Source organism: Colias eurytheme, chromosome 2 (genome assembly GCF_061535395.1).
Source record: "Colias eurytheme isolate Ceu_HAF_F1 chromosome 2, ilColEury1 Martin Lab GWU primary, whole genome shotgun sequence".
NCBI classification, from domain to species: domain Eukaryota; kingdom Metazoa; phylum Arthropoda; class Insecta; order Lepidoptera; family Pieridae; genus Colias; species Colias eurytheme.
In genome coordinates, this window is record NC_142981.1 from 8,505,661 (window position 1) to 8,519,142 (window position 13,482).

A 13,482-nucleotide genomic window follows, 5' to 3' on the forward strand; every position below is an offset into this window, starting at 1 on the left:
TAACTAGTTCACAGCTTTTGTTAACATTCATAATATAATCAATGTAAATAGAAAAAAATGTAGTTTTAATATTGTATATAATATACATATAAAAAAATGTTTAGCGTAGCGGGCGCCGCGCGTCGTAAGCCCCATACCTATTGACCGTACGTGCATCCATTACTGCCACACTATATTGAACTTTATCACATGAGGAATACAGGTCAATTCCGTAAACGTTGTGGTACCGTCCTTGATCCGGAAAATGATTATTTTGAATAATTTTGTCAGTTGTAATGTAAGCATTAATAACAGCAACTTTATTTTTCATGCATGATTTACTTCATTTGATATCTTAATCCTTCAAGCGCCGTGATCTAGACAAATATATAAAATCATTGTTCCTAGCTACCGGGGTCCCATGCGACGCGCGAAGGCTTAATCATATTATTATAAAGTATTATTAAAATAATGTGTAATTAATAATATTGCGATTCTAAAGTAAATACTCCCTTACATAGACAATATAACAAAACAAATAATTTACACAAGACAAAAATTGTTAGAAAGAAAGTTAATAATATTGTATTCGACTGTACTCAATGTAATGTATGTAGAAGTTTACAATCAAATTTAATGGTTTTCTAGGTCAAAAGTCAAGCAAAAATTGGACTGATATTGGGCACTATTTCAAGCACAATTTTTTGAGACGTAAATTGTTCCTATAGCTCGTTCGATATTCGCGCACTGAGGTGAGTATGCTGGGCGTAGAACCTACGCCCAGCATACTCACTGAACGAAGCCTGTAACTCCGAAGTTATTCGAGCACTGTTTTTTCTTTTTGGGCACCGTTTGGCACTATTTGGGAACTATTTTTTGAAGTATGAATTATGTTTGAAGCGTATACAGATTCTCCGGACGGAGGTGAGTATGCTGGGCGAAACCTTCGTCCAGCATACTCATCGAACTATGGCTATAACTTCGCAAGTACAAGAGCACTATTTTTTTCCTTTGGGCACTATTTAGCACTATTTCAGAACAGTTTTTTGACATTCATGAAATATCAGGATTCCATGGTGAGTTGTGGTGAGTATGCTGGACGAAGGGACACAAATAGAATGACTTTATTTTAAAAAAGATATACCATTAGAAAGAAACATCTTTACTTTCCAAAGAGGGTTCACTTCTGACGACTGACAGATTTTGATAGTTTGACAGCGGGGTCGAGAGGTTAATTAATAATCTGGTAGATTTTAATTTTCACTACCAGTCCATTATTTTTCATCAAATTTATTAAATAAATCTATTTTGTTTAATAAGTATGAAATACGTCCATCTACAGTCTACACGATAATTCTAATAGTACTTAAGTAGACTAAATAAAACACAGGAGTAATTATATAATTATTTATTTAAAACAAACTATAATAATTCTGGAAATATATTATCTACTATGACTATGATATAAAACAAAAATATTCTTTTGAAATACAACAAATCTTTGAAACACTTGTGTTAAGTTTTACAACATTCCGTTATAAAGCATTACCTATAGTAATGAATTACAGTGAATTATTTCGTATATAGTTATAAAAACTCATACATTGGATAACCAAACAGCGAGTGTTTGAAAAGAAATAAAAAATAACAAAAAATCTAATCTATATACACATTAGGAAAATAAAAATTTTGATAACAAATCTGCGACTAGATTATAACTACTGTACAAATTTTGACAGATGTTACTTAAGTGCCTATAATTTATTGATTAAATATAAATGTTGTCTTTTAACAATACTTTAAGCAAAACATTTTACGAATGTAGAATTCTCAGTTCCTATAACTATTAAACCAAAATATAATAAATAAAAATACTAAGCAATCACGCAATATTTCGACATGCCTCCGTCCATATAAATCAATCATCTTTTATTATAAGGGGCAGTGTTTTCAATTTCTATCTATCTTCACAATAAGAATCATAAAAAAGAGAACATACAAGAATCAAACATATCACAGCATCGAATAATCAAAGTTTTAAGCCAAAAAAAAATGTTTAACATTAATTCTTGAATCATCAATCAAAAAATTATAATACATATATTATATAAATATGACATTACAAATACTTTGTAAATCTTGACTTTACAAATAGGTATAATATAATACTGACTAGCAACTAATAAGGCAACTTTATAATTTAGAATGATACCATTGCATGAAAATTACATATTACAGCTACTTATGTAACTATAATCATTGTAAAGTGATATAAACACAACACATATATAATAAAGAATCTTCCATAAAAAAATACATCGGTGATAATTAAACAAGAAACAGTTTTTTTTTATTTTCATATAATCAATAAAATCAGTACATTTCTGCTTTATTTTGGACATAACATAAAGCAGAAATGTACTGATACACAACACTTGGAAAATTAGCCAATTTATGTGTTTGGAAATAAGTAACATTTTCAAATTAACATACCTTGAACACAAAGCAAATGTTTAATAATTTCATGGAATTTTATATCACAAACATAAAAATACTGATAAATAGTGCCAATAATGCTTTAAAATAATAAAGCTTAATAAAATGACGCGTGCGCATATAACTACACTTTTAAATACTAGATTTAACAATAACAAGTTTTTTTCTTTAAAGCAATGGATGTAGCTGTGGTCTGTAATACTATTAGATATGCCAACAGCTTCAATACTTCTTTGATTAGTCTTACTGTTAAATAGTACATGTACATAATTATTGTAAATATGCTGACCGCTTTATGCATGTTTACAGACATTAGTGAAAAAACTTTTGATCTTTGGAGTTAGCATGTCAGTGTGATACATGACAAATAATGTATATGAATACAAACAGTGTGTAATGGACCATTTCCAATCCTCCATAGGAATACTAAGCACATTAGACTATATTAGCATAAAGACCCATAAAATTTTACATCTGACCTAAGATCAACAATCAGGGGTGAGAGGTGTTAACGTGACCTTTAAAGCAGTACTAATTTGGTAACGGTAACACCCCACTTGCCATATTCACAAGTTACAGGAGGACCATTCGCGTCACTTTTGTTCACATTCGAGTACCACACAGCTCGAGAGGCTCGTGCGATTAGTTGCTGCGCTTCTATCTCGTATGTTGAGGAAGCGGAGCACTACGCACATCACTTTAAGGTTATAGATGACTTCAATACACAATAAACGCCCCATGCCCCACACTGATCACGTATTAAACATGCACCACTCAGCTTGCAAGAACCGTGCGGGCAACGCGGGTTAACTGCGATTTTAATTCGCGGTGAGTAAACTTTGTACGTGCCATACACAATTGACGTTAACCACATCATTGCTATACATAAAAAAGGAGCACCATGCAGCTCGGTTCCAGCTTGTAGTAAGGAAGCACACGTGCCGTACACTTCACTTTAACGATACACATCACCACTATTCACAACTAACGTCCCTTCCCCACACACCACTATTCAAGTGTTAAACGAGCACCACGCAGCCAGCGAGGCGTGTGCGGGCACTGCGGGTAAACTGTCACGGTTTTAACTCACACGGTGACGAAACAGCACTACGCACGTGCCGTACACATTACTTAACGTTACATAACACTATCCACAAACTCCCACTCCCCCCACACCACTATTCACGTGTTAAGCGGGAACCACGCGGCCCGCGAAGTGCGTGCGGGTAACGCGGCCCGCAGTAACGCCTCCTCGTGTGCGCTGAGCCGCAGCAGTGTGGCGAGGGCGCGGGTTAGTTGGCGCGCTTCTAGCTCACGCGCCGTGAGGAAGCGGAGCACCACGTGCTTGAGGTATCTGGAAAATAAGTTTCTTTTATAACTAACTTGATTTTGCGGCTTCACTCGTGTTTTTCCTAAAAAAGCCAATATGCCAGCTATAATTTTTAGCATCGGATCAGGTGTTTTATAAGTAAGAGAATAACATCAATCGATCGAAACGTTTTTAACATCGTACGATAGTTTCTATTTTTATATAAAGAATTTCGAGCTTATTTTCTTTCAACTTGTTAGAAAATATGCCAAGATGATGATTGTTTTTTAGCAAACAAGCTCGTTATATTTTACTGTAGGTCCTATGAAAATAATAAAATCTAATTTGTAGTGTCTACTCACCGTCTACTAATATCCTGTTCTTCAGCAGACGTCAGATCTGATTTACTGCTTTGTAACTCACGCTGTAGTGTCTTTTTCATATCTGATATTCTATTGTCTAATGTTTTAATTTTCTGAAAATATACCATCACTATTATCAAACTATTTTTTTTTTGTTTAATAATTCAGGCCCTGGAATCACAGACACAATAGAAAATCTATTGTGTCGTGGACCGATCTGGCCGTTCGGGGCTAATAATTTTAAAAGAAGCTTTTTTAAAATTAATCAAAAATATGGTAATAATTCTTACACACCTTATTTCTATCACAGATTTCAGCCTCTAAGTCTTGTATAGTCTTTTTAAGCGTGGACTCATTGTCAGCGAATGTTTCTATTCGCGTCTTGAGTTCCTCTATTGTTTTATTTCTAGCTTCTTCATTTTCTTTTATCAGCATACACGCTGCTTGATTCTGAAAATAATTAAAAAAAAATTTACAAAACTATTAGGATATACAGAATTTACGAATTGTTCTTGTATATTCATATTCTATCAGTATTTATTTTCCATTTTAGATAAAAAGAATTGAATAACCCTTTTTTTGTTCAATTTTAAATAAATATGAAATTATACAAAAATGGTAAATGGTTCATTGGTCAATGCTGAATGCAGTTGCATTAAACGAACATATTTTTTATTACAAAACCGTACCTCTTTGTGTTGAGCTATGATTGCCTCCAACTCGGTGATTTTAGACTTCAAGTCAACGACCTCAGACTCCAGGAATCTAACGTTGCACAAACTTTTTTCTACGTTCTGTGAGATCTGCGCATTTCGTATTAGCACCTCGTCCTTTTCCCGCTTTTCTCTGAAATCATTTCAATAATATTACTGAGTACTTTTTTTTTTCTATCATATGTACGTATATATAATTATTTATACTACTATTGGAACTTGCGAGATTAATTATTTATTATTATGCAACGGTAAATGCAATTTATAACGACATAATATGCATTGATGTATGTATGATAACAATTATGTAAGCAAAATTAGTTAAAAATGAAACACCTAGAATTATTATAAAATATATTTCGTTCAGCTCAATGATTGCTATCCATTTTTGTGTTATCCGAAAGTGATAAAAACGTTCCTAGTAACATATATCTAAAATTTCGTATAAAAGATAATAAACCATAAATAAACAAACACTCACTTATCCAACTTCCTCTGTATATCGATATAATCATGTTGCATGTCTGTCATCATCGAATTCAGGTGATTCACCTCTGCTTTCTGCTCATCGGATAGTCTATTTGAGTTTTCGATTTTTTCCTTTAATATCTGTACAAGAGTCCTTTCCTCTTCTAGGGCTTTTGCTAATTCTTTATTTTCATTCGTCAGTTCTTGAATACGGCTCTCAAGCTCCATCGTTTTGTCCTATAATATGGTATATTCTTTAAAGAGTGTAAGAAGATATTAGTGTGTATAGATTATGAATAGAAGCTTTTAATAACTTATTTTGTCTAAATCCCAAAATAATAAAACAAAATACACAAAATAATAAAACAAAATACAATAACTTAATGTTTTCTAATAGTTAATCTAAGTTTCTTTGGCTAAATCTATAATTTATCAACTATTTCAATAATTTAAAAATCTCAATAATTTATAAACGACAATACTTAAATAGATCTCCCAACTAGTGTTTTTTGTGCTCTATCGAGTGCCATGCAACATCAAAATAAATAAAAAAGTGAGTGTTAGTAACAAAACCTTAGAAAAAATAGGTTAAAAATATTAACACTAAGGCTGTGCAAAGGAGAATAAAAAAACAAAAGTATAAAACAAAATTTATTACTAAATAAACACAAATAAAACAGAAAAGTCATAAGCGCCATTAAAATAAAATGTCCTATTTTTAATTTCATCACAAACAGTTAAACTTACCTACTTGGAATGCAAAAAAATATGTTCTTATTTTTAACACGTCTAGCACTTTAGTCATCGATATTACTAAAAACACTTTAAAGATATATAGCTCACGTGATGTGTACATAACAAATTATCTCCAACGTTCGTATCAAGATAAAACAATTACTTATATGTTTACTATCGCGTGTTCAAAATAAAGCGCTGTGAGAACAAATGCAATCTAAAAGCATATTTTTTTCCTTATTAAGTACATTTCCATTTAAGTACATTTTGCTCTGTGTACATATATATTTCTTTTTAAGTGCATAATAAAATCTATCTCTTATTTTGTAAAAATAGGTTTATATAAGGTGCTAGGTGCTGGCCATTAATTAAATTATATGTACATATTTATAAAAAATAGGTAGTTTATATTGCACGTAGCATAATGATAAATCGGAATAAAAATATACATAAGTATATATAATAAAAAATCTAAATATCTATAATTTTATCTATGTTACTTTTAAGACTAGATATACTATAAGTCGATTAAAATATATCATGCTGCTCAAAAGAGCAAGTCATCAAATAAAAAATAATAAACAAAATTATAATTCAAAAATAAAAAAAAAGCTTCAAAAGGTAAGGAGAAAAAATATTAGTTTGAAAATATACTTAGAATTCTATGTTCAACTAAAACTAAGAAAACATTTACACGTAACAAAAATACATAAACTGTTTCTCTTTACTATGTATTTAAAAAGAGCTAAACTCGAAAGCAAAGGTTAAAATTGTCTTATATAAGAGGAATGTACTAGAACGGACGGCATATTTTTACTCGAATACTACCGCATACTGCTATTTTACAAGCGATATAATATATTCGTATATAAACTAAATATCCGAATCAGTTCCTGCTGTTCCGTATTTAAGGATAAAATTTGAGAATTCTAATTCTAAAAGCAATACTTAACGTGAAACAACAACTCATTCGCTACAACAAAGGTGAATAAAAATAAAAATGAAAAACACGATTTATTTGTCTGTTTGTTGTTTTTCACTTGAATCTAGAAATAATAACCGATTTATAACAGTTATTTTTGACGGCCCGCTGGTCCTCTGAACATAATAAAATTAAAATAAGACCCTTTCGGTACAAATTAGTAGAATGTTAGAAACAAATAAACCGCGTTTTTACTCCCAAAATACATGAAATCCATCATTAATTACAAGTAGAATTAAAGACTTTATCACTAACGAAGTACCCTCACAAACCGCAAAATTAACAATTTCTTGTTAAAGTTACAACTAATTACAGAGTAATATCTGATAGAATTGCTGAAAATATTCTATTGAACATTTCATTAGTAAAGAGTAATTGGCGTTTTGGACTCACTAAACGACAGTCAACCAGATATTTAATAGAATTGGCAAGTGGTAACTTCGAGTCAATAAATGTCTTAACCCATTGACCACCGAGCGGCCCGATCGGCCACGACACAATAGATTTTCTATTGTGTCTGTGATAACGGGGGCTGAGGCATTAATGGCAAAAAGGTTCCATAAAACAGTTCAATAATAAAGTCTTTAATTAGAACTATAACTACAGTATATCTAAATGCTGTAGAGGCTGGAACTCACGGAGGCCCCCACTGCGTTGGCCCGCAACGTCTTCACCTCCATGGCCAAGGAATGCACCTCGCCGTTCAGACGCACCACCTGCCCGGGGCCAGGGCGGTTAGTGCCGGTCAAACTCGTCATTTTTTTGTTATTATGACTTATAAAAGCGCTTTTATATAATTATTTAACTGACAGCTTCATTACACCTACTATTTTTTGTCTTAAAAATTCTAGAAGCACTTATTATATTTTTTTTACCAACAGAATTGCATAGATTGTAGGTGGGACAATTCTTTGTTATTCATCAATATTATGACGAATACATGCAAAAAATAGTTACATAAATTCCAATTTATAAAAGGTTGACTGTTAAATAGTCAGACATGAAATTATTCTTTTAAGAAATTATAGTATACCAGATCTTTGAGAAATTAGGTAGTGTGGCATTAAATTTTGGTATATGGCTATTATTTATCTGAAGTTCTATTAAATACGTTTTCAAATGAATAAAGATAAACAACTTTAAAACAGCAAAATAATACTTAGGCATTTCATAAAATGAGAAGGCACAAACTCAAATATACCTTGGCTTCGCTATTAGCAAGATTCTGTCTCGCCTTCTCAAGGTCAGCCGAGATTTCTAGAAGGTTCTCTTGAAGTTCCTTCTTTTCATTCTCTACCCTTCTCCTTTCCGCACCTTCTTCGCCAGCTTGACGCGACAATCGCGCCACCTAGCGGTACAACTAACTTATCATAATATATTTTTTATTTATAAAAATCCAAACACTAGACACACATAGCTATGTTATGATTCTCTTGTTATTACAGGATACAGGGGAAAGTATTGTTATATACACGGATAGTTATTTTACTTATAGTTTTAGTACAATGCAAGCATTATATACATCATGCATTCAACCTGAGTTAAAACGATTAATTTATTCTTGGTCTCTTATATACTTACTTTGTATAAAGTAACTGTATTTAAAATTCACTTTAGCTAAATAACGATTTCACGAATGCACATGTTCTTTATAAACAATACCTATATGAATAAAATAAATTAATAATGATAATAACCATTTAAAAACGTAAAATGTACCGCACTCTACTGAAAGGCGCTATTTTCCACTATTAAAATAAAACACAATAATTTATCTTATGATCTTGTCTCTAATCCTATTAAGTACGGTATTTATGAATTTAACCTTCTATAGCAATAAGCTCACAAACTACTCAACTACAAATCTATCTCTATATATATAAAAAAAAAAACTAACAAAACCACAAACCTGCGTCTCCAAGGCCGCAATTTGCGCACTCCATGACGTCTTGACATCGGCTAGCACCATCTTCGCTTCTTGTAGCTGACGGCTCAACACAGTCCGTTCGCGACACACGCGGTCGTAGTCCGCGCAACCCGTCGGTTGCATTTCCCGCTTATCTAGAAGAAAATATAATAATAAAAAATACTGTGAGAAGGGTGTTTTATGGAAATATTGCATTTATTGAAAGTTTTGTTTTGTACTAATAAGATATTGTAGGTATTTATGATGCTATACCGTATTGAATTTTTAAAAATTTCTCGTCTTGATCAGCTATTTGAGAGCAAAGAAAAATCATGGATTGAACCAATTAAATTTTTTAAATAAATTTTACTTGAATTAGATTGCCAAGATAGTAAACTGATCATTATGTTGCAATATTGAAATACTTAACAAATAAGACTCAAATAATTACTAGTTTGATTTCTATCACGTCTACATGAAGGCCATTGCAGTTGTTACCTACATTGTCAGAAAATAATTCCTTTCTGTATTGTAGCGTTGATTGTGGTTTGGCCAATGTTAATAAATCAGACAAATATTGTTTCCTTAAAAGTATCTTTATTGATTCAATCTTAATTATGTAGTAAAATATTTCAATAAGAAATGGTGAAAAAAAATTTTAAAAGGGAAACTTCTTAAGGCGCGTTGAGAGTAAAATTTTAAGGTCGCGGTCATTGTAATACCATCATGTAATGGAGTAAGGTGAAGATTGTAGTTTCTTTTTGTATCTTGCCAAAGAAGTTTTACTTCTGACACGTGTTCCCAGCACACAGGCTCTATTTTTTCTACTAGCTACCAGTGATGCTATCATCAATTTTTTTTCTATATCTTATCTTAATATATAAAAATCTCGTGTCACAATGTTTGTCCTCAATGGACTCCTAAACCACTTAACCGATTATAATAAAATTTGCACACCATGTGCAGTTTAATCCAACTTGAGAGATAGGATAGTTTAAACATGTAGGTACCACGGGCGAAGCTGGGGCGGACCGCTAGTATTTTCATAATTTTTTTAGCAAGTTCACTATCATCCCCACAACAAAAGCTGCCATTCACGCTATCTAACACGCTCACCGTCATCATGCACATGGTGGTGCGGGTGGTCCGGCGGCAGCGCGGCGCGCAGCAGCTGCAGCTCGTCCGCGAGGTCCCGCGTGCGCGCGTCCGCAGCGCCCAGCGCGGCTGTCAGCTCCGCGCGCTCGCGGGCCCATTCGCGCCGCGATTGCTCTAGCTCCTCCTGTTATCAATGGGAAAAATAAATTCAATACAAATTAATACGTAACATAATTAATAATTATTAACAAATAAGTGAGTAGGAATGAAAATATTATAAGGTGAAGAATATTTTTTTTTGTAACATTTTGGTAAATAAACTTTGAAAATTTGTTGTAATTTCAATTAAATTATGGATACAATAACATTCTGTTTTAATGTATTTATTTATTTATCAATTTTATGTACCATTTCAAATTACAATACATAAAGAAATGGAAACATGTATAGCACATAAGGTAACCTTATCACTTATCAGCAATCTCTTCCAGGCTGTTCAAGGTAAAGGATAATGAATTAATGATATATATAGATACACGTACTTGCATTTTGTAATTTAATTATGTACCTCATTCATGGAAATTTTACAATTGGCATAACAAATAATTCATTTATCGCAAGTCGCAACGTTTTTAAGGATTTTGTCAAACATAGGATATGATAATTTATTAATTATTACTTTTTCGCAATAGCATAATCAATGTATTTCAAATCTCACAGTTAGAATGTCAAGTCGATCTTGTGCATTCTCAGCAGCTGCCAATCTCGCTTTCAACTCGTTAAGTTGTTTCTGTGCTGCATCTCGCTCAGTAATCGCTTTAGCTGCCTCTGCTTGAGCTGTTCGTGCTACAGTCTGAGCTGCTACTGCTTCTTCACCTAAAATTATAAATCTTTTATATAAATTATACATATCAAGTTAATTATCTTCTTATACATATATAAAAATGAATCGCAAAATGTGTTGGTAAGCGCATAACTCGAGAACGGCTGAACCGATTTCGTTAATTCTTTTTTTATTATATTCCTTGAAGTACGAGGATGGTTCTTATGTAGAGAAAACGTAAATATGTACCACGGGCGAAGCCGGGGCGGACTGCTAGTAAGTAATAAATATAAATTATAGATACAATAGATGGAACTTGGGATCACAGAAAACATAAGAAAAGATTACCTTGGCTACTTTTATTTTTTAAGAAGGATACGGCTTTTCCCACAAATCTCTCATTAAATGTAAACATGTTCAAACTAATGATTCTATATGAATTGTACTGTAAGTATATTTTTTATCATTTAATAGTCATGAATGCCTTACTAAATGAGAACATTAGATAAGAAGTGGAAATTTTGTTGTATACTAATGAAATGAACACTTAACTAATTAATGTTAATGTTATTTTGTGGAGTTATTCTATATAATTGTGATCTTACATTTATTTATTTTTGTAAACTATATGTTCTTAACATACTTTTGCATACTTTCTATAATGGCCTATTTTTTAATGTTTAAACATGAATTATTCTCAATGAAAATTGTTATCAGTAACATGTAAATTCAAAATAGAATTCTCAAGTCAACTTATTGTTTCACTTGAATTTGCAATTTTGCTTCTATCCTTACAGAGAAACCAAACAGAACTGAATTACTAAATTTCAGTTAAAAATTAATTTTTTAATCAATATTTTCTAAATTTTGGCCTTTGTAAAGTTTAAAAAATATTGATTAAATACCTTTATTTTTCATTATAAATATTTAGACAATCTATACACATAATAATTATAATAGATTGGTCATAACATATATTAGAAGACAAATAAAGTTTCTTAATCTATTCACATGAAGGTCTTATTAAAAACTTCAGAAGAATGACCTACAACATTAATATTTAGGCAGAAAGTAATATCTTCTAACATAATATGTCATAAATATACATCTATAATAGTCACATTTGGATCTTTTCTTTCAACATTTTCTAGATTACCTTGGACAGATTCGGGTGGTTTCAGTTTTAGCTGGTTTCCCCCACCTCCCTCTCTCACGCAAAATAGGCGCTTGACGTCGAGTTGTGGAGAAATGCCTGTCTATTATTATATTATTATTACCTTGAACAGATGCAAGTGAAAGCTTCAATTCCTCGATCCTCTGTTCCCAATAAACATCCCTGTCACGCAGTTTATCTTCCAGCTGAGTTGCATACTGCTGCTGCAGTGCTACTTGATCTACCTGACCACCAGTGCGGTCTGATAAATATGTTTGCATTTGTGGCGATATTGACTGTAATCAAAGTTTTTAAATTTTATATGACTCTTATTTTACATTCTAAACATTGTGGCAATGTAGTTCAAATACACCACACTGTAACATGGAAGTTATTAGTATACATTGTAGTTGTGCATTTACTTACATCTGATGTTGAGTCTGCCTGACCACCAGAACTAGATGGGCTAGTTGTTGACTGTAAATAAAAATAATGTATGTGTGTATAGCCATATATTTTACCCTGGTAGAAACTTAGCATCTGTACAAAACAGTTTCATAACTTTTTGGTTTGGCTAGCATCTAAATTATAAAACAAAACATACCGAGTCATCTCGCAATGTTATTCGGCCTAAAAAGGCTCCACTGCGCCAACTGCTCGTCAATTTACTAATATCACTTCCAGTTTCTTCTTTAATTTTACTCTTTAAACTTGCAAACATCGTAAGAGACGATTATTGGTCGCTGTAAACGCAACAAGCACCAATATTTATTGCGTATCAGTAGTCAGTACTATAACTTCACTTTAACGGTAATTAAAAACAACTTACTTTATATTAAACACTATGACTTGAAACCCTAATAGTGATTAAAGGATCCTATTAACAAAACCATTCTACACACTAAACGCTATAGAAAGTAAGACATAACAAGTATAATGCAAACGTTGGTTAAATAGGCTGTAGCGGAATACGCGGTTCAGCTGTCCTATTTACAACTGCCGTGAAAAAGTTAAATAAATGCATGCAAATCGCAAATAATAATCGCAATTCGCGAACACTCGCTACAAGAACATAATACTCATATGACAGCTGATTGCTTACGACTGACAGCTGTGTACAATGATATATGTGTTGACGCTGAGGTGTCAAATAGGTGTCAAGTCTTCACATTTTATCATAGCATATTGCCACAGATACACATATTGCATTTACTCTATGAATGTACAGCAACTCTTTGAAATATGTAAATTAATAAAAGTCTGGGTTAATTAAATATAATTTATGCCTCTTGGATTAATTATTATACTCTTAGGGAATATATATTTAACTAGCGGTCCGCCCCTGCTTCGCCCGTGGTACATATTATTATTTCGCAATAAAAGGTAGCCTATGTCCTTTCTCGGGTATCAAAATATCTCCATACCAAATTTCATGCAAATTGGTTCAGTAGTTTAGGCGTG

The 13,482-nt window shown here is 32.3% G+C and overlaps 1 protein-coding gene across 2 annotated transcripts; it reads right to left on the minus strand.

Annotated features, from left to right (window-relative positions):
- Window positions 1–1,378: 1,378 nt before the first annotated feature.
- Window positions 1,379–13,115, minus strand: LOC149910547 (uncharacterized). 2 transcript variants are annotated; one of them, XM_090114919.1, is made up of 13 exons: window positions 12,626–13,115; window positions 12,448–12,498; window positions 12,146–12,317; window positions 10,764–10,921; window positions 10,067–10,229; window positions 8,954–9,105; window positions 8,246–8,392; window positions 7,683–7,760; window positions 5,341–5,564; window positions 4,836–4,992; window positions 4,441–4,596; window positions 4,147–4,259; window positions 1,379–3,829 (listed from the first exon to the last, which is right to left on the minus strand). In XM_090114919.1, the coding sequence occupies exons 1-13, from the start codon at window positions 12,740–12,742 to the stop codon at window positions 3,658–3,660; spliced, it is 1,860 nt and encodes a 619-aa protein (XP_089971045.1). In that variant the 5' UTR covers window positions 12,743–13,115; the 3' UTR covers window positions 1,379–3,657. The 2 variants fall into 2 exon arrangements, with proteins under 2 accessions (XP_089971045.1, XP_089971037.1); XM_090114911.1 differs by lacking the exons at window positions 7,683–7,760; window positions 8,246–8,392 and having other exon boundaries at window positions 12,626–12,764; window positions 12,851–13,115.
- Window positions 13,116–13,482: the final 367 nt, after the last annotated feature.

What these genes read in the sequence shown, in the direction of transcription:
- LOC149910547 (XM_090114919.1), bottom strand. Translation starts at nt 12,742, where the DNA reads ATGTTTGCAAGTTTAAAGAGTAAAATTAAAGAAGAAACTGGAAGTGAT. An exon ending in TCATAGCTCAACACAAAGAG is followed by an intron (nt 4,597 to 4,835) that starts GTACGGTTTTGT and finishes AATTATTTTCAG; the next exon opens with AATCAAGCAGCGTGTATGCT. An exon ending in AAATCTGTGATAGAAATAAG is followed by an intron (nt 4,260 to 4,440) that starts GTGTGTAAGAAT and finishes GTATATTTTCAG; the next exon opens with AAAATTAAAACATTAGACAA.